Here is a 20289-nt window from a genome sequence, read left to right as displayed (position 1 = left end):
GTGTGAACCGCGGAGGAATCTGGGTAAGACGCATGGCCCGCGTGGGGCCCAAGCGTTGGCATTTCCGACAGGCATCCTGGGGAGCACAGGCTGAGTTCGGGGGCTTTCCGGCATGCCGCAGAGGCAGCCAGGAGGAGGAGGCGACAGGAACGTCCGGGCAGGTCCGCACAGCCCTTCAGCTTCTCCCTTGTCCGTAGTCGTCAGCCTTGTTTCTCGGCACAGTTTGAGGGCTGGGGTCCTGTGCTTTCTGTGCAGCCGGCCAGGCTGCCCCCCACCCGTGCACACAGCCTTTCCTGAACACGGTCTCTGAGCAGTGCAGAACCTGTGTCCACACACTGGATGGAGCTGTTTCCCAAACCCTGACACAGGCAAGAACAGGTTTCTTCTCCCTTCTCCAGACGAGGGGCGTGGCAGGGGCGTGCTCTAGAGAGCCGCCAAGTGCCTGGGGTTTGCTTCGCAGAATACTCGGGCAGGTCCGCCTCATCTTAAGTCACCCCGTGATCTGAAAATCCGGATGGACACAACGGGTGAACTTAGATCTGACAGTTCGGTGAAAATATTTTGCCATCGGATTCTTTTGCCCACCAAAATTTCCTGCCTTGTTCAAACTGGGGGCTGGCTAACAAAATTTTGTTGCGGGTACAACTGTTCAGGAATACCTGTATGGTTGGCACCTAAAAACTGAGTTTGGGCAGTGACCCTCATCGGTCCCCCAGCTCTGGGTTAAGCAGTACACGTACACGGCCCGCTCTACCCATCGCTCAGTGGGGCAGATAGGGTGATGGTTCTAGAGAAGTGCCAACGTCTGAAGGTCACGAGTCTGTCCTGAGCCCCCTGTCCTTTCCTCTTTTTAGGTGAATTCTGAATTCTATACTGGCTGGTTAGACCACTGGGGCCAACCTCACTCAAGAGTGAGGACTGAGGTGGTCGCCTCCTCCCTCCATGACGTACTTGCCCGTGGGGCGAATGTGAACTTGTGAGTGGTAATTTCTGGAAGGGAGGGCGCCCTCCATAGCTATGGGCTCGTAGTTAAGTATGTCTGTTCTCTTGTTTCCTTGCAGGTACATGTTTATAGGTGGGACCAATTTCGCTTATTGGAATGGTAAGAGCAGTTTAACGTGTTCATGGAAGCTTATGCTAGAATGTTTCTGGGGCTTGATTTGGGGGTACGGAGTGCCTACAGACAACTTTTATTTTCTAATATATAGAAATTTCCTAATATGTAAGAACTGCCTACATAATTTTTAAAATCACGATAGTTTTTTCTTAAGGAACAGAACCTGCCCACTTAGAAAGCCTATTGTTTATTTATTTATTTTCAAGTTTACTTATTTTTTTTTTAGTAATGGGGCTCCAACTCACAACCCCAAGATCAAGAGACGTATGCTCTTCTGACCAAGCCAGACAGATGCCCCAGAAATCTTATTGTTTAAAAAAAAATTTTTTTTTTAATGTTTATTTATTTTTGAGGGACACAGAGAACAAGCAGGGAAGGGGCAGAGACACAGAATCTGAAGTGGGCTCCAGGCTCCAAGCTGACAGCACAGAGCCTGATGCGGGGCTTAAACTCACAAACTGCGAGATCATGACCTAAGCCGAATCAGATGCTGAACCGACTGCGCCCCCAGGGGCCCCCCAGAAACCTTATTGTTTTAAACAAGGTAGCTGGGTAGGTCCCATAGTCTCTGGCTATAGCTTACTTGTTCGTGTATTCTGCTGTGATCTATTTTCTTTTCTTTTTTTTTTTTTTAAACATTTTGTTTTGTTGAGATATAATTCACATACCATAAAACTCACAATTTTATGAGTCACAGTTTAGTGGTGCTTCGCATATCACAAAGTTGCGTACCCATTACCACCACCTAGTTCCAAAACATTTTCACTACCCCAAAAAGAAACCCCTTACCGGAAAAACTCCCTACTCTCTCTCCTCCCGGCCCTTAGCAACCATGAGTCTATACTCTCTGTCGTTGTGAATTTGCCTATTCTGGGCGTTGCTTATAAATAGAATCATACGATATGTGGTCGGCTTTGTGTTTCACTTCTGCCCCTTCGGCAGGTTGAAAAGATGGGTCTTTTCAAGGTCCGTCCATGTTGTGGGATCCGTACGTTAGTTTTTTTTACTGATAAGTAATATTCTGTCGCCCGGATATACAACATTTTGTTTATCCAGATGTCAAACTGATGGGTATTTGAGTCGTTACCACATTCTGGCCATTATAAATAATGTTGCTATGAACTGTAACATGTAAGTGTTCATTTGAATCCCCGTTTCAGTCTTTTGGGCATGTACCGAAGAGGGCGTTTGCTGGATAATAGGGTAGCTAACTTTTAAGATCAGAGTTTGAGGAGCTGCTATACTGTTTTCACAGTGGCTGTACCGTTTCCCATTCCTGTATGGTCTCTCCCTTTTTATCAGGAAAAATTATGAAAAATTCTCTTCACTGCCATTGAGTTTTGCAGGCAAGTCATGCTATATTAGCCTTTTTGTCAGGCTCTTTCCTCACCCATCTCCACAGCTGCCCTTTCTCTCTGAATCACTGAGGATGCCCCCCAGTGCTGAGTTTTGGAAGCTTAATTTGGCCTGAACCTCCCAGGATCTGACCCTAATGAACAGCTCTCTTCTGCGCAAGGTGGGATGGGCTGGAAGACCTTGCCTACGAGTGTTACTGTTATTAGTAACTAACATCATTAGTAACTAACATCATTAGTCTTACTAATATCATCACTGTTACTAGAGGCAAGAAGGGAGATACTGCAAAACTCAGATGTCACTTCTTAAAAGATCACAGTATGCCGGGGCGCCTGGGTGGCGCAGTCGGCTAAGCGTCCGACTTCAGCCAGGTCACGATCTCGCGGTCCGTGAGTTCGAGCCCCGCGTCAGGCTCTGTGCTGACAGCTCAGAGTCTGGAGCCTGCTTCATATTCTGTGTTATAAATAACAAGTCTCTCTTCTGCCTCTCTTTTCTCAGTTAGTTCTCATAGCAGTCTCATCTAGGCCAGAGATTATGGACCCATTTTACAGATCAGAAAAGCAGGGTGCAAAAAAAAGTCCACAGGTTTCCCGTTCAGCTGGCAGGGGATAGGACTCGAACTTGGGCCTTGGAAAGCTGGTCACTGCCCTTTGGGCCACCTCTTGCATCCCAAAGCCCTTGCACCAGCTCCCAAACCAGCCCCTCCCGTGTTTGTGGGCCTCTCTGACCTGCCCTAGTGCTTGGTCTCCTGGGGGACGTGGGGGAGGGCCAGTGTGTGCTTCTTTGTGGCCGCTCCTCAGGCCAGATCCCAGAGGAGCGCCGTGAGAGGGAAGGCCCCTGGCAGGGAGCTCACTGCCCGTCCTGCCCACGGGGGATGCACCTGTCCGTGCACGTGTGTGCACCCCACTCTGCCTGCGTGCATCCCCATCTGTGAGGCCTCCTGCGGGACCCAGGCCACCCTGGACTTCTCACACAACGTGCAGAGTTGCGGAGCGGTGAGCCTTGCCGTTTCGTTTGCCTTCCCACCTTGCACTCCCTACCACGGGCAGAGGACGCTTGAGTTAGCGCGCTTTCTCTCCGACACTGCCCTGGGGTGGTCTGAGGGCATCCAGAGAAAGATTCTGTGGGTGAAACCAGAGCAAAGACTTTTGTTTTTCAGTCCATGCTTTGACCCACTGGCCAGCTTCCGTGCCTGGCTTCCCTTGGCCTGTGATTTTGTGTCTGGCAGTCACATTTGTCCAGTTCGACTTGGTGACCACTGATTGAGCTCAGCTGTGGGAGTGAGCTCTGAAGCGTAAGCTCTAGGGGCAGGCACCTGGTGTGGTGCCACTCATAAATAGGAAGGTGGGCAAGGTGACTGCCACATTAGAGGTAGGAGAGGGGCCACAAAGGAGATGAGCTCCTTGCAACAAGGGATGTGGTTTTATGTTTCTTTGCATCTCACAGCAAAGGATGTGCTTTAATGTATGTATCCCCACAGGCAGGTGGATCTGTGGGCAGGCCACTGCCTCCAGTCAAGAAAAAGCAAGGTAAAGGAAGGACTGGGTCAGTTCAGTTGCTTAAGTGGTCCCAGTCCCTCAGACATGTAGATTTTGTGCAGAGAGAACTAATGAAACGGGGTGTTGGGGGCTGACCTGATCCTCGGCCCAGCTCATCTGTCAGCTCCACCACCAGTAGGATCCCCCAAGGTGGCGCCATCATTCACGGGCCGTGGGATCAGACCAAGGAGTTCCTACCAAGTCACAGGTGAAATGTCAGACTTTGTGCCTCCTTTGCTTAACGGTTAGATATGGTATGAGATGATCCTAAAGCATCTTTATTCTCACACCCTTCTGTTGCAAAATGCTCTCAGGACTAGAAGAGAAAGGCCTGGCACAGAGCCTTACTAGTCCATAGGCGCCAGCATCAGCATCACCTGGGAGCCTGTTAGAGACCCCGGCTTAGTCGGTTGAGCGTCTGACTTCGTCTCACAGGTCGTGAGTTTGAGCCCTGCACTGGGCTCTGTGCTGATGGCTCGGAGCCTGGAGCCTGCTTCCGATTCTGTGTCTCTGCTCTCTCTGCCCCTCCCCCACTTGTGCTCTGTCTCTCTCTCTCTCTCTCTCTCAAAAATAAATAGACATTAAAAAAAAATTTTTTAAAGGAAGGCAGAGTCTCAGGTCCCACCCAAGACCTGCTGACTCAGAATCTCCGGTGCAGTGGGGCTTAGGAATCTGAACAGGCTCTCCATGTTGCATGGGTAAGTTTTCTATGTATAGCACAGGCTCGCTACCCACTAATGCACCCAGTCTCCTGCCTGTGAACATCATCTGTGACAAGGCTGGGGCCCACTGGCCCAGACCTTGCCCCCGGAACGATAATTGCAAGGCCCTTTACCTTTCTAGTCTTTGCGTACACAGTATGATCAGTGTTATTGGTCTCTGTGGCGGGTTTCGTTCCCTGGGAAACGAACTGTGATTCCCCAGCGGGAGGTTCTTGGGGCACGTTCCAGGAGCAGCACCTTCAGAGAGCGTGGGTGGTGGCCCTGGGCACTGGGAGGGAGTTGAGGCCCGAGGGAATTCTGGAGTGGCTTGGCTGGTTCTAGAGAGAGCTCTGGAGCTGGGACACCAGGGGCTGGGTTTTTGAGCCCTCGTGGTCACTCGTTGCACATGGGCTGTCCCCCGAGGGCCATAACCTTGGCAGGGTGGCCCAGGAGAGGCCCGAGAGCAGAGGGCGCATCTGAGAGCTGTCAGCAGCCGGCCGTCCCGGGAGCTGGGGGAGTGAGGGCGTGACTTGCTCCTGAAGGGGCTGGGAGAAGACATCACAGGTCCTCTGACCGCACAGGCACTAGAGGCCTCATGGTTACGCTGGACTCCGTGGGGTAACGTGTGTCTGCAGTCATCTCCCGTGTTGTGTCCGAGGGCATGGGAACGATCGCAGACGCGGGTCATGCCAGAAGCCTGCCATGACTCATTTGAGACACTGCCCTCATTTTGTGGGAGCTTCAGCTCCCTGCTGGTTCAGTGGTGGGGACATCTGCTGGGGTCCCCGCTGAGGGCTCTTGCTGGGCGAATGGGTGGGGACGGTGCCTTATAGGCTCTAAGGTGCTTGTGGAGGGCCACCTGCTGGAAGAAACGCGTTTCTCTAAACCTTGCCTCCTCAGGGCCACCTCTGTGTCATTTGACAGTGGATTCTAATGTGCCCTTTATCTTCTCCCCCGACAACAACCCTGAGCCCAGAAATCCCAAAGAACTTGTCCCGGGGGGGAGGGCCCTCAGTAGTTACCTGTGGCATGTTTTTGTCTTCCAGGGGCCAACATCCCCTACCAACCACAGCCCACCAGCTATGACTATGACGCCCCACTGAGCGAGGCAGGGGACCTCACTGACAAGTATTTTGCTCTGCGGGACGTTATTCGGAAGGTGGGTGCCTGGTCCGGGCCGCAGTGGGTGGGGCTTGGATGCAGCCTGCTTTGGATGCGTTGTGCTCTGTAGATGAGTCCCTGGAGCCCTTGTGCTTAAAAGGGCGTATGGAGGGGAGGCCTCAGGTGGATTTGGTTGGCCTTGGGTCTTGACCCCCACCTGATTAAGAGCGAGCCTGTGAGCACGTTACTTCACTCGTCTATTCTTTGTGAAAGTGGGACAGTAGCACCTCATTGCATCATAAGGACCGAAAAGGACATCTGTGGGGCCCCTGGGCGGCTCAGTCTGTCGAGTGGCCGACTCCGGCTCAGGTCACGTTCTTGAGGTTCGTGAGTTCGAGCCTGCTGCTGTCAGCGCGGAGCCTGCTTGGAATCCTCTGTCCCCCCGCCTCTCTCTCTTCTCCTCCCCTGCATGCGCTCTCTCTCAAGAATAAATAAACAGTAAAAAACAAAAAAGGCCATCCATAAGGCATCCGGTATAGGCCTGGCACGTGTGTTGTCCGACAACTGGTGGCCGTTCCAACTGTTTGTACTGAAGGGAAGAAGATGTGTGTCCACGTGAGTAGCTGAAGCACGTAGCAGAGAAAATCCGCAGGCTTTGTGAAGCGTGGTGCAAAGGTGAGCTATCAACAGCACCTCCGTTCTTCATCTGGGGCAAGTAAGTGCCACTTCCGTTTGGCCTGCCATCCGAACGCTCAGTCCTGCTAACAGTTGTGACCTTTTGAGGCATCTAAAGCACCCAGGTGGGGTTTCCTGTCTCTGCTGTGGGTGTAAAAAAAAAAAACAAAACCACAATTTTTCTGCTCAGTCACCTGAGTTTTGAAGTTAAAAAACAAAAGGTTTTCTGCCTATAAATGGTATGGACCTTTTTTTGGTTTAAGGATGCCTTAGTCTCAATTTAAGCCTACGTGTACAAATTCATATTATGAAATACTTTAAGCACATTGAAAAATGTGATCAGTACTTAACTCCTCTAAGAATTTGCCCACTTCGCCTGAATTTTCAGATTTATGGTTGAAATGTTGCGCTCGCTACTTTTTACTATGAGTTTCGTCTTCGCAGAGTTCATAGCAATGACTCCCCGGTTCTCTCTTGTATGTTCGTTCTGTTTCAGAGCTCCTTGTGCCTCTCTTTGGCATTTCCTTCCTTTATTTGAAACTTAGCTTTGTAATTCAGCCTTTCTTCTTTCCTAATATAAATATTCAAGGTTATGTATTTCCTTCAGGTTCCTCTATAGCTCCTTCTTCTAAGTGTTGATATGTAACATGCTTACTATATAGTTTGCTTCTAATAATGCCTGTTTGGATTTCTCTTTGGCCCTAGAAATGTTCAGAAGTCGTTCAGAAGTAGCAATTATTAACATGATTATTTTTATAATTTGTTGGTTTATAACATATTTGCTTTCTGGGTAGAGAGCATGGTCTGTATGATGTGAATCCCTCGAAATGTGTCAAACCGAGTCCTGGAGCCTGGCGTGTATCAATGTGAGTCAATGTTCCACGTGTTCTTGAAAAGCCTGTATGTTTAGGGGGCGCCTGGCTGGCTCAGTCGTTAGAGCAACTCTTGGTTTCTGCTCAGGTCATGATCCCAGGGTTGTGGGATTGAGGGCCATGTTGGGCTCCACACTGAGCATGGAACCTGCTTAGGATTCTCTCTGTCTCTCCCTCTGTCCCTCTCCCCTGCTCACATGTTCTCTTTCTAAAATAAAAGAATAAAATTTTTTTTTAAAAAAAGACTATGTTTTTTAAAATTTTTTAATGTTTATATTTAAGAGAGAGAGGGGCGCCTGGGTGGCGCAGTCGGTTAAGCGTCCGACTTCAGCCAGGTCACGATCTCGCGGTCCGCGAGTTCGAGCCCCGCGTCGGGCTCTGGGCTGATGGCTCAGAGCCTGGAGCCTGTTTCCGATTCTGTGTCTCCCTCTCTCTCTGCCCCTCCCCCGTTCATGCTCTGTCTCTCTCTGTCCCAAAAATAAATAAACATTGAAAGAAAAATTAAAAAAAAAAAAAAGAGAGAGAGACAGAACGTGAGCAGGAGAGGGGCAGAGAGAGGGGGAGACACAGAATCTGAAGCAGGCTCCAGGCTCTGAGCTGTCAGCACAGGGCCTGAGTCAGGGCTTGAACTCATGAACCATGAGATCATAACCTGAGCCGAAGTCAGACGCTTAACCGACTGAGCCACCCAGGCGCCTCAAGACTATATGTTTTATGATTGTTGGATATCATCTATATACATGTTCCTTAGGTTAAGCTTATTAATGGTGCTGCTGATGTCTTTGATATCCTTCCTGGCTTTTTATCCCTGTATTCTATTATTTGTTAAAGGATTGTGTTTCTCTTTGTAATTGTGTATTAGAATTAGGAATGCAAATTGAGAATGAAACCTTTCAGTATCATTTATTTAGTATCATCATGTATGTAGCCCTGTATCTCTAATAATGCTTTTTACCTTCAAGGTTTTTTTTGTCTGATACTAATGCATTTTTTCGGTTAATGTTTACTGCTACATCTTTCACAATACTTTAATTTCAACCTTTGAATATCTTTTTTTTTCACATGTCCCTCGTTAACAAGATATAACTGGATTTTTGAAAAATCTAAACATTTTTTTGTCTTCTAATTGGTACATTCATTTATGCTCATTCATTATGATTCTTGATATACATTGATTATTTTCAACTGTCTTACTTTACGAGAATCTATTTGTTCACCTTTTTTTTTTTAAAGAATTTTTGATGTTTATTTTTTTTTTTTTAATTTTTTTTTTTTTCAACGTTTATTTATTTTTGGGACAGAGAGAGACAGAGCATGAACGGGGGAGGGGCAGAGAGAGAGGGAGACACAGAATCGGAAACAGGCTCCAGGCTCCGAGCCATCAGCCCAGAGCCCGACGCGGGGCTCGAACTCACGGACCGCGAGATCGTGACCTGGCTGAAGTCGGACGCTTAACCGACTGCGCCACCCAGGCGCCCCTTGATGTTTATTTTTGAGAACAGAGGGAGACAGAGCGCAAGCAAGAGAGGCGCAGAGAGTGAGGAAGACAGAATCCGAAGCAGGCTCCAGGCTCTGAGCTGTCGGCACAGAGCCTGACGTGGGGCTCAAATTCACACACCGTGAGATCATGACCTGAGCCAAAGTCAGTCGCTCAACCAACTGAGCCACCCGGCACTGTATCTCTTATTAAGCCCACTTAACATCCCTTGTGACTTATATGTTTTATTAAGGCCATGTATTTTGTTCCCTTAGGTTTAGAGTTCATGTGTTTTAATCCTTTCTTTTAAAAAATCCCATGAGGCATTATAGTTGTATTAGACACTATTTGACTTGACCCACATTGTTTGTTTATTCACAAGTAATTCCACAAATGTTTGGCAAGTTCCCTCTGTATGCCAGGTATGGTTTTAGCTATTTGGTATATATAAGGAGGTAAAGCTGGAGTGAAGACTTGAAGGCGATGGGACAGCCGTGTGGGACATCCGGGGTGAGAGCGTGCAAACGGAATGTCACCAGTGAAGAGGTGGCCGTGTGCATGGCATTTCATGTACAAGTTGTCCACCTGTGTTTCTTCTGTGTACTACCTGTGCGGGTTCCTTCCCCGTTTCTCTATTTGTTTTCTGTGTCATTTGCAAGAGTTCTATTGTGGCACTTTTACCAGTTTGGGGGGTTTCTTCAGTGTTTTTTTTTCCCTGCAAAAAACAGTCCTGAGTTATTATATAGTCAGATGTTTCACTTCTCTCTCTCTCTCTTTTTTTTTAAAATTTTTCTTTAATGTTTATTTTTGAAGGAGAGAGAGTGTGTGAGTGGTGAGTGGGGGAGGGGCAAAGAGAGGGGGGGAGGGTGAGGGAGAGGGAGACACAGAATCCAAAGCAGGCTCCAGGCTCTGAGCTGTCAGCATAGAGTCCGGCGCGGGGCTCGAACCCACAAACTGAGATCATGACCTGAGCTGAAATTGGACACTCAACCGACTGAGCCAACCAGGCGCCCCTCATGGCTGTTTCCCTAGCCTAGTAGTAGAAATAAATTCCTGGGGCGCCTGGGTGGCGCAGTCGGTTAAGCGTCCGACTTCAGCCAGGTCACGATCTCGCAGTCCGTGAGTTCGAGCCCCGCGTCGGGCTCTGGGCTGACGGCTCAGAGCCTGGAGCCTGTTTCCGATTCTGTGTCTCCCTCTCTCTCTGCCCCTCCCCCGTTCATGCTCTGTCTCTCTCTGTCCCAAAAATAAATAAACGTTGAAAAAAAAAAATTAAAAAAAAAAAAGAAATAAATTCCTGTGGGGTGCTTACAGTTTTTATGACTTCACGTTTTATGTTCAAATATCGATGTAGGTGGAATTGCTAGTTTTGCTGTTGGGAGTGAGGTTGGGATTCAGCTTTATTCATCTCTTAAGTTACCAGCCGGTTAAAGTATTTGGGTCTGTTTTCAGATTCTTTTATGTTACTGAATTTTTTTTCTCCTTTCCCAACACCAAACTGTTTTAATTGTTATTTTTACTATGTTTTATTATCACCTGGGAGGACTTGTCTTCTGTGTTTAGTCTTTCAGAATTTCCCTGGCTACTCTGTAAGTTCATCTTCCACATACGCTTTGGTATTATTTTATCAACTTCAAAAAACAAAACAAAAACCCAGGAAACCTATTGATATTTTGACTCATTTTGTACTAAATTTGTGTATCAAATTAGGGGTGAAATTTATGACATAGAGTCTTAGCCAAGAAAAGTTGCTTCTCCTTCTCTTCAAGTCTTTTCTGACGTCCGTCTTGTTTTAAATTTTCTTAAGATAATCCTTGTCCATTCCTTAATATGCTTATTCCCAAATATCCTGTTTTTTTTAGATACTCGTAAAGTGACTCTTTCATTTCTTAATATAGTTATTAGATATATTTGTCTTTAAAATATGAAATACTCCCAACAATTTTAAGTGTATAAAATAATGTTGCAAACACCCATGTGCCCAGTACCTAGATTTAACCCTGGTTATCTCTCTGCCCCTCCCCCGCATTCATTCATTCTCTCTCTCTCTCTGTCAAAATAAATACACTTAAAAAAATAAATACATAAAGTCCACAATTCAGTGGTTTTTTGGCATCTTACATTATTAACTTTTTAAAATTATGATAAAGTATATAGAACATAAAGTTTGCCATTTTAACCATTTTTAAGTGTATGATCGATCCAGTGGCTTTAATTACATTCGTAATGTTGTGTAACCATCACCACAGTCTATTTTCAAAATCTTTTCATCACCCCAAAGAGAAACTCCGTAACTATTAAGAAATAAGAGGGGCGCCTGGGTGGCTCGGTTGGGCATGCAGCCTCGGCTCCGGTCATGATCTCCCACCTTGCGAGTTCAAGCCCTGTGTCGGGCTCTGTGCCGACAGCTCAGAGTCTGGAGCCTGCCTCAAATGAGCTCTCTCTGCCCCTCCCCCACTCACGCTCTGTCTCTCAAAAATGAATAAACATTAAAAAATTTAAAAAAAAAAGGAAGAATCGCCAGTGTCCTCTCCTTGCAGCTGCTGTAACCTCTACTTTCAGCCTCTGTAAGGTTGCCTGTCCTCGATATTTCATAGAAATGGAATCATACAGGGGCGCCTCGGTGGTGCAGTCGGTTAAGCGTCCGACTTCAGCCAGGTCACGATCTCGCCGTCCGTGAGTTCGAGCCCCGCGTCGGGCTCTGGGCTGATGGCTCAGAGCCTGGAGCCTGTTTCCCATTCTGTGTCTCCCTCTCTCTCTGCCCCTCCCCCGTTCATGCTCTGTCTCTCTCTGTCCCAAAAATAAATAAACGTTGAAAAAAAAAATTAAAAAAAAAAAAAAGAAAGAAATGGAATCATACAATATTTTCCTTTTGTGTCTGACTTCTTTCACTTACCATGATTTTTTCATGGTTCCTCCATGTTGTAACATGTATCAGAACTTCACTCCTTTTTCTGGCTAAGTAATATTCCATGCGTGGATAGACCACATGTTGTTTAACTGTTCATCTCATTTGTCTCTTGCTGGACACGTGGGTTGTTTTCCATCTTTTGGCTATTTATTTATTTGTTTATTTTTGAGAGAGAGAGAGACAGACAGACAGAGACAGAGTGTGAGCAGGGGAGGGGCAGAGAGAGAGGGAGACACAGAATCCAAAGCAGGCTCCAGGCTCTGAGCTGATAGCACAGAGCCTGATGCGGGCTCAGACTCACAGACCGCAAGATCATGACCTGAGCCAAAGTCAGACGCCCAACTGACTGAGCCACCCAGGCGCCCCCCCTCTTTTTTTTTTGGCTGTTTTTTTTTTTTAAAGTTTATTTATTTTGAGAGAGAAGGAGAGAGAGTGCGTGTGCACATGCGTGGGCACGAGTAGGGGAGGGGCGCTGAGGAGAGAGAGACACCCAAGCAAGCTCCACTGTCAGTGCAGAGCCTGATGCAGGGCTCGAACTCAGGAACTGTGAGATATCATGACCTGAGCTGAAACCGAGAGTCGGATGCGTAATCGACTGAGCCACCCAGGCGCCCCATCTTTTGGCTGTTTTGAATAATACTACCTGGGGCATCAGGGCACTGGTATCTGCTCAAGTCTGCTTCCCGTTCCTTCGGTTATTTACCCAGCAGTGGCGTTGCTGGTGGGTTTACTTTTAGAATAGTTTTCTTTCCGAAATAGTGAGCTCTTGATGCCTTATCGTCGAATATTAAAACATATTTACTGTGCTTTTTTATGTAAAACATCACCTTATATTTGATCTCACATTTTTATTCTCCTATATTTCTAGCTCCCTCTTTCTGCCCCTCCCTCCACCCCGGCAACGCTCCCCCCACACTTTCCCTGACTCTCCCTGGCTCTTCTGGCCGATGGTTGCTGGAGCTATTCCCCATCACCCGCCAGTCCCCTCTCTGCTGCAGTTCAAGGGCCCCTGCTCTACAGACCACCTGGCCAGGACGGCTAGGACCATTCTGACTGTCATACTCTGGCACTTTGTAAACATGCACCGTGCATTTCAGTGGCCTGGCTGGAAGGGGGACCTGTATTCCAGTCAACTGGACTTTTAACAATCTCCAGTTCCCTTTTGGCTCCCTGATCTCTCTCCATTGTAAGCTATGGCTACTACAGTCTCTCCTTAATGGACAGGTGATATTATCACCAAGAACATTAATGCTATTGCCTATGCCCTCTTAAGGAATGTGAAGAAAGCGATATAGTCAGATACGAATGTCACAAAGGGTGCTGGATAAGGCAACAAAAATGGATGTGTATTTTTTAAAATTTATTATTTTTTAGTAATCTCTACACCTGACATGGGGCTCAAACTCACAACCCCAAGATCAAGAGTCACGTGCTCCCCCAGCCGAGCCAGCCAGGTGCCCCAAAAGTGTATTTAAATGAGTAAAAAAAAAACATGACAAATTTAAAATTTTTAAGGATTAAAATAATCGCAAACGTCACAAAATTCCAAAGCATACTTTGAATTTATTAACTGAAACACATCTGCTATCCTTCTGGTTTTTGTCTCTGTTTTGTTTGTACCCTTTTTCTCTAGAGGGAGAATGCAAATCTTTCTCTTTAGCGTGGCTTATTGAAATTTGTTTTTTAGAACGTACTGAGCGGTTTTTTTTAATCTTATTCTTTTACTTTTTAAAATTTACGTCCAAGTTAGTTAGCATACAGTGCAACAGTGATTTCAGGAGTAGATTCCTTGATGCCCCTTCCCCATTGAGCCCATCCCTCCTCCCACAGCCCCTCCAGTAACCCTCAGTTTGTTCTCCATACTTGAGTCTCTTCTGTTTTGTCCCCATCCCTGTGTTTATATTATTTTTTTCTCTTCCCTTATGTTTATCTGTTTTGTCTCTTAAAGTCCTCATATGAATGAAGTCATTTGATTTTTGTCTTCTCTGACTAATTTCACTTAGCATAATACCCTCCAGTTCCATCCACGTAGTTGCAAATGGCAAGATTTCATTCTTTTTGGTTGCCGAGTAATACTCCACTGTATATATAGACCACATCTTCTGTATCCATTCATCCATCGATGGACATCTGGGCTCTTGCCATACATTGGCTATTGTTGATAGTGCTGCTATCAACATGGGGGTGCATGTGTCCCTTCGAAACAGCACACCCGTATCCCTTGGATAAATGCCTAGTAGTGCAATTGCTGGGTCGTAGGGTAGTTCTATGTTTAGTTTTTTGAGGAACCTCCATACCGTTTTCCAGAGTGGCTGCACCTGTTTGCATTCCCACATACTGAGAGTTTAGAAAACAAAAAGTTTCACATTTTGTTTCTGATAATGTTATATACATATTTAAGATTATTATCAAAATTGAGGCAATCTCTCTCCAGTTCTTTCATATATGAGCTTGAGAATTTGGAGAAATTTCTACAGACAGGTCCTGGCCCCAGACATTTAAACGCTGTGTCTCTTCTACAACCCCGTACTTCTGAGGCCGGATGCCTCAGGGCACCATCAAGTGATGTGCACGTGAGTCAGCCTGTTGGGTGTGGGGAATGATCTGTTAGTGTATCCAGCCACCGAAGTGACAACGAACTATGTAGATGTATCCAACACCCAAATTAAATAAACGCCACCTCAGCTCTCCCTGGGGTGAACCCCAGAGATGCCTGTGGCGAACTCCAAAGCCTCCTGACTTGTGACACAAGGAAGCTGGCGCAGAAAGGGACAAGGGTCTCAGCCTGTGGCGGTGAAATTAGATGACTTCTGCAAATTTTACAAAAACCCGGGACCCTGTGAACGCACTGCTGGGACCCTCCCTGGGGACATTTCCGGATGCAGGAGATGAGTCAGGGGGCTGCTGACGTAACCTAGAAATGAGATGGTGGTGGGGGCGGCGGGGCATGGAGAGGAAGCAATAGATTTGAAAAATGTTTCGGGGGTAAAATCGGTCGGATTCAGTGACTGCCCGCGTGCAGATGTGAGGAAGCATGAGGAGGCACTGATTTGTCTCGGTTTACAGCTTTTGGTCGGAGAACCGGATGGGCGTTGTGGTCGGCAACAACCATGGAGGACTGCAGGGAAGGCACGGGCCAGGAAGGGGAAGGGGGAAGAAAGCTCTGCGCTGGGTTTGTTCAGCTCCAGATGCCTTTGGGGACATCCGAGTGGAGGTGTCTATCCAGCAAGAGCCTCACTTAAGAGGGAGAAGCTCCAAGAAGCAGTCATTAGGACAGGTCATCGGTGGAAGGGGAGGCTAAAGTCCAGGGGACGCTGAGATTGCCGATGGAGAGCTGAGCGAGAAGGGCAGTGGGCCAAGCGGAGACAAACCCAGGGGGTCCCAGGGTTTCACCAGAGGGCACAGTAAGATGAACCCGGGAAGGAGACAGTCTCCAGAAATCAGTATAATTCAAGAGCTTATGATAGATCATAGCTTACCACGTGGTCCTTTTTTCCGTCTTCTTCTTTTCGGTATTTCAGGTTTGGAAAAGAGAAAAGAACTGCTTTAAAAGTGGGATCTGTCTTCCGAGACTTTGTAGACTTTCAGTCAGCTGGTTTGCTTGCACTGAGGAAAAGAATGGGATCATAAAAACCCCCACTAGAGCTGCCTCTTCCTTCCCCAAAGACGTAAAAGGTGGAGTGGGTCTCTTCTTTAATCCATTTCAAGAGTAAGCTGGGTGTCGACGGACAATATCTTTCACTGATGTGGATGCCCAGGGTGGATAATTTCCCGTCAGGCTGCAGAAGCCTGTGCTCGGTGATGAAGGCTCCAGGTGGCCTTTGGCATGTGACTCTTCAAGGTATGACAAAGCTCATGACATTTGCATTTTCTAAAATACTCTCTTTGCTGTGGGTAAAGCTCAACCAGACATGGTTAACACTTTGACCTCGAGGATGAACCATAAGGCTGCAGGGCAGCGCCTTCCTCCTCCCTACCAATTCCTAAGAGGGGCAGTGGTGAGTTTATTTTTGTACGCTTTTGAATGAATTTAAGACTCGCTTTCTAGTCTTGTTACAGTTCTTCCTAAGGGTTCTATCAAAGATAAAAGTCCAGCTGGCTTTTTGGTGATGGGTCATTATTACAGAAATTAATCAAGTTGTACATTGAGGACCTTGATAACTGGAGCAAATATTAGGATTCCCTGAGGTGGACGCTGGGGCTGGGTGGGGACCGGGGATGTGAAAATGGCCAAGGTGACTTTTACTATTTCAGAGCTTAATGAAGTCTGAAACTTGACTGAGGACCAGTCTACACCGGCTGATTGATTGTTCTTCTTGGTTTATGGATGGAATGACATTAGCTCAGTGGGTAGACACAAGCTGTCTCTTGTGGATCCACGGTGCTGGTGGAAACACAGTGTTTTATGTCTGATAATTAGGGCTAACGAAGTGACTATTTCATAACAAACGTTAGACTTCTAAAGCATTGCCTGCACTCTTGTGGTTCTAGTGTTTTCCTTTCCTGCAGAGTTGGCTTTTCTGGTTTGTCTTTCAGAGTGATTTCTCTAAAACGCCGATCTGGTCAAGATGCCTTCCATGACTTGGCCTCCTATTTTCCTCAAGCCTCATTTTGCAATTCTCCCCTTCTTGTACATGACTCTCCGGCCTGAAAATGAAGGTGCATAAGACTCCGTGAATAGGACAGTACTGTTGATATCTCCCAGCCTCTGCACGTAATGTTCCCTCACCTTCACCCATCTGGAAAATGAGAACACGCTTCAGTTACCTTCTCTGGGACGTTGTCTTTGACCTGGCTCTGCAGTTAGTCGCGTTTTAACTTCTACTGCCTTGCAGTGTGGACATCTTGAACGTGCTACTTCCCATAGTGCATTGGTGCCATTTGTTTACACACATTTTTCACAGTCTGGATTAGGCTGTTTATATCCCCAGTGCCAAACGTAGGACCTGACACAAAGTCCTTTCTTAATAAGAATTTGTTAGAAGAACGAATGAAAACGTTAGAGATCTTGGGGAAAGAGAGGTTGGTCGCCATTGAATCTATTGGATTTGACTGGGACAAGAGCAGCTTCTGATGTTAAATTTGTCCAGCTAAATAGGCAGGATAAGAAGCAACATTTATGACCGGTATGAAAACTCTGATTAAAGCACAGATTATGACAGAAAAATAAGTTAAGATTCTGAAATAGTGTTTTGGAATATTTATCCTTTTCTGAAACATTAAATTCATTTGATACAAGATTAGGATTTTACTATAAGATAATCAGCGAAAAATCACTAAGCTTGTTGAAAAGAAAAGACAGAAGATTGGGGCAAATGGGATAGACAGATGGAGACTTAATATCAACATTATGATGAGCTCTTACCACTGATTTAAAAAAACCAACATCCAGATCGACAATTGGGTGGAAGATGTAAACACGTATAGACATTTGGTGAAAACTTTGGCATACGCTCTATTAAGACTCATATAAAATGCTTATATCATTTGACCTAGTAACTCTTCACTTGGTGCTTTATTGAAAATATTTTTTTTTAACCAAGATGATGCTATAGACATAAAGTTCATTGTAACACTATCTGTAATATCAAGAATTGGAAATTATCTAAATCCTAATACTGAAAGGATGGTCGTATGCATTTGGATGTAATATGCAGTAGGGGCATCCGGGTGGCCCCGTCCGTTAAGTGTCCGACTCGGGCTCGGGTCATGATCTCGCGGTTTGTGAGTTCGAGCCCCGCTTCGGGCTCAGTGCTGACAGCTCAGAGCCTGGAGCCTGCTTCCGATTCTGTGTCTCCCTCTCTCTGCCCCTCCCCCCCCCCTCTCTCTCTCTCTCTCTCTCTCTCTCTCTCTCTCTCTCTCTCTCTGAAAAATAAACATTGAATATATTATGCAATAAATAAAATTATTGTCAGTATTTAGACATGCCAAAAGTACTTTGGGTAAGTAGCAGTAGCAAATTACAAAACCGTCTCTAATCTTTCATGGCATATGTGCATAAGGAGAGGGTCCAAGAGGAAAACTGGAAGAGAAAAGGTATCACGGGGTGTTTTTGTCTCTGGAATTATGTTTAATTAATAGGAGACACTGTCTCTTGTACTGTTGTGCAATAAAGGAGGTGAGGTGGAGCGATAGAAACAACACTCGACTTGGGGCCAAGATCCCAGCTCGTTCCTTTGCCCTGTGATTGTCTTGAGCAAGTTCACCAGTCTCACCTCTAAAAAGGAAATATAATGACGGACTGTAAGGACCTTTGTGCATAGCAAGGGAGACGACCAAACTAGTGCAGAAGCATTCCATCCCTGTGAGCTCAGTGTAGGCTAAGGAAAGCTGCCTGTGCCGCGATCTTTTCTTCTAGTGTGATAGAGGAGATTGCAGCCCTACTCACACTGGACGCTGGACTCCACCTTGACTTTTGGAGTTAGACACGACATGGTCACTACTGTGTACAGGTGGATAGGGGACCTCGGCAAACAAATCAGACGACTCTCAGTTCCCCTCTGTGGATTTGTGTTTGCTCTTTCTGTTGGCCAGAGTGTGGGCTGGAGGAAGAGGCGGGGAGACTGCCACAGGAGAATGAGTGCGGTTTAGGACTGTCAGGGAGGCTGGGAAGAGAGATTTCCCATCTTGTCTGTCTGAGATCCACAGATGCAACTACTTGGCCTCACATTCATTTTAATGTGAATCATGAAGATCGGTTTAATGTGCTTATTTTATTTTATTTTATTTTATTTTATTTTATTTTATTTTATTTTAAGAGAGAGAGAGAGGGCGCAAGTGAGCGAGGGGCAGAGAGAAAAGGGAGTAAGGGAAGCGGAGCTCACCCGAAGCAGGGCTCAGGCTCACTGATGTGGGACTCAAATTCATTGAAGTCAGATACTTAACTGACTGAGCCACCCAGGTGCCCCTCATTGTGTTTATTTGAGAGAGAGAGAGAGAGAGAGAGAGAGAGAGAGAACGAGAACCAGCTGGGAAGAGGGGCAGGGGGAGGGAGAGAGAGAATCTTAAGCAGCCTCCGTGCTCAGCGCAGAGCCTTGATGCGGGGCTTGATCCCGTGACCCTGGGATCATGTCCTGAGGTGAAATCAAGAGTTGGATGCTCAACCGACTGAGCCACCCAGGCACCCCTTTACTGTGCTCTTTTAAAAATGTCACAGAGGCGTGCCTGGGTGGCCCAGTCAGTCGAGCGTCTGACTTTGGCTCAGGCCATGATCTCACGGTTCGTGAGTTCGAACCCCACGTCAGGCTCACTGCTGTCAGCACAGAGCCCGCTTCACATCCTCTGTCCCCCTCTCTCTCTTCCCCTTCCCTGCTCACACTCTCTCTCTCTCTCTCAAAAATAAATAAACATTAAGAAAAGTTTTTTAATCTTTAAAAATGTCACAGAACTATCAATTCATTGAATACTAGAAATACAGTTCAAGATGGATGGCTGACCACATACTTACCTCTTCTGCCTTTCAAAATGTTATTAAATGATTAAAAATGGTGTTTTTTTAAATGAAGCCATCAAGAGGGGCACTATCCATGCATAAGAGATTTCAAAAAAATTCTGGGTAACAAAAATAGATGTGGGTGACTAAGGAAGTCGCATGAGGAGGTCTAGGTCCCCAGTGAGTGTGAAAGGGGATTATTGAAACAGGTTAACAGGGGTGCCTGGGTGGCTCTGTCAGTTAAGCATCCAACTCCGGCTCAGGTCATGATCTCGCGGTTCGTGAGTTCAAGCCCCGCGTCGGGCTCTGTGCTGACGGCTCGGAGCCTGGAGCCTGCTTCGGATTCTGTGTCTCCCTCTCTGTCTGCCCCTCCTCCACTCATGCTCTGTCTCTCTCGCAAAAATAAATAAACATTAAAAAAAAATTTTTTTTTTTAAAGAAACAGGTTAACAGGGAGTAGATTACTCTTAAAGAACCCTAGAGAACCAGGGTCCTGGAAACGCAGATGTGACAAAAGACAGAATGAAACAGCTGAAAATGGGAAGGCTAATGGAACTGCATTATTTCCCATCGGGTCCTCCACTTTGCCACCCCTCTTTCAAATGGACTGTCCGTCAGGGAAGCATCTTTTTAACAGTCAGAAAATTAGAATTAAAAAAAAAAAGTGTGCAGCCTGAGAGCAAAAACCTTACATATTATGTCTGACTCCCTCCCAAATCACCCTAAAACAGTTCCCCACTGAACAAACCTTGCTGTTGTACACAGAGCAGGATTGGCTTAGAGAAGATGGTTATGCGAATGCTGGTGCATTCATTTGCATTACCATTAAATAAGACTGGATGGCCAAGGGTGGCTGGATGTTTGAAGACATCCATAAAACCTGTACAGGAAAAGAGAAAGACCAAAATGTAATAGACAGAAAAATAACCTAAAGGCAACAGATAATTCAGGACAGAAATGAGAGATCTTAAGCAAAGCCGAGCAGACCCTCTCAAATTTATATCTTTTAGAGACATTTGGAAAGATGTTGCTTTCACACTATAAGAATGGGATACTTTGAAAAAGGAGCAATTAAAGAACAAAGAAGGCTTCCCCAAAATAAAAAGATAATC

The 20289-nt window shown here is 46.3% G+C and overlaps 1 protein-coding gene across 4 annotated transcripts in view; it reads left to right on the top strand.

Moving 5' to 3' along the window:
• GLB1 (galactosidase beta 1) overlaps positions 1–20289 on the top strand; it is a 95145-nt gene that overhangs the window by 35525 nt on the left and 39331 nt on the right. For all 4 annotated transcript variants that reach the window (XM_045436696.1, XM_045436695.1, XM_045436697.1 and 1 more), the window contains exons 8-10: positions 855–976; positions 1062–1102; positions 5759–5871. In XM_045436696.1, the coding sequence (XP_045292652.1) occupies positions 855–976; positions 1062–1102; positions 5759–5871 (276 nt within the window). The remainder of the gene's footprint in view (positions 1–854; positions 977–1061; positions 1103–5758; positions 5872–20289) is intronic.

This window comes from Leopardus geoffroyi, chromosome C2, assembly GCF_018350155.1.
Source record: "Leopardus geoffroyi isolate Oge1 chromosome C2, O.geoffroyi_Oge1_pat1.0, whole genome shotgun sequence".
Lineage (NCBI taxonomy): Eukaryota > Metazoa > Chordata > Mammalia > Carnivora > Felidae > Leopardus > Leopardus geoffroyi.
This window is presented reverse-complemented; position numbering and strand designations above follow the sequence as displayed.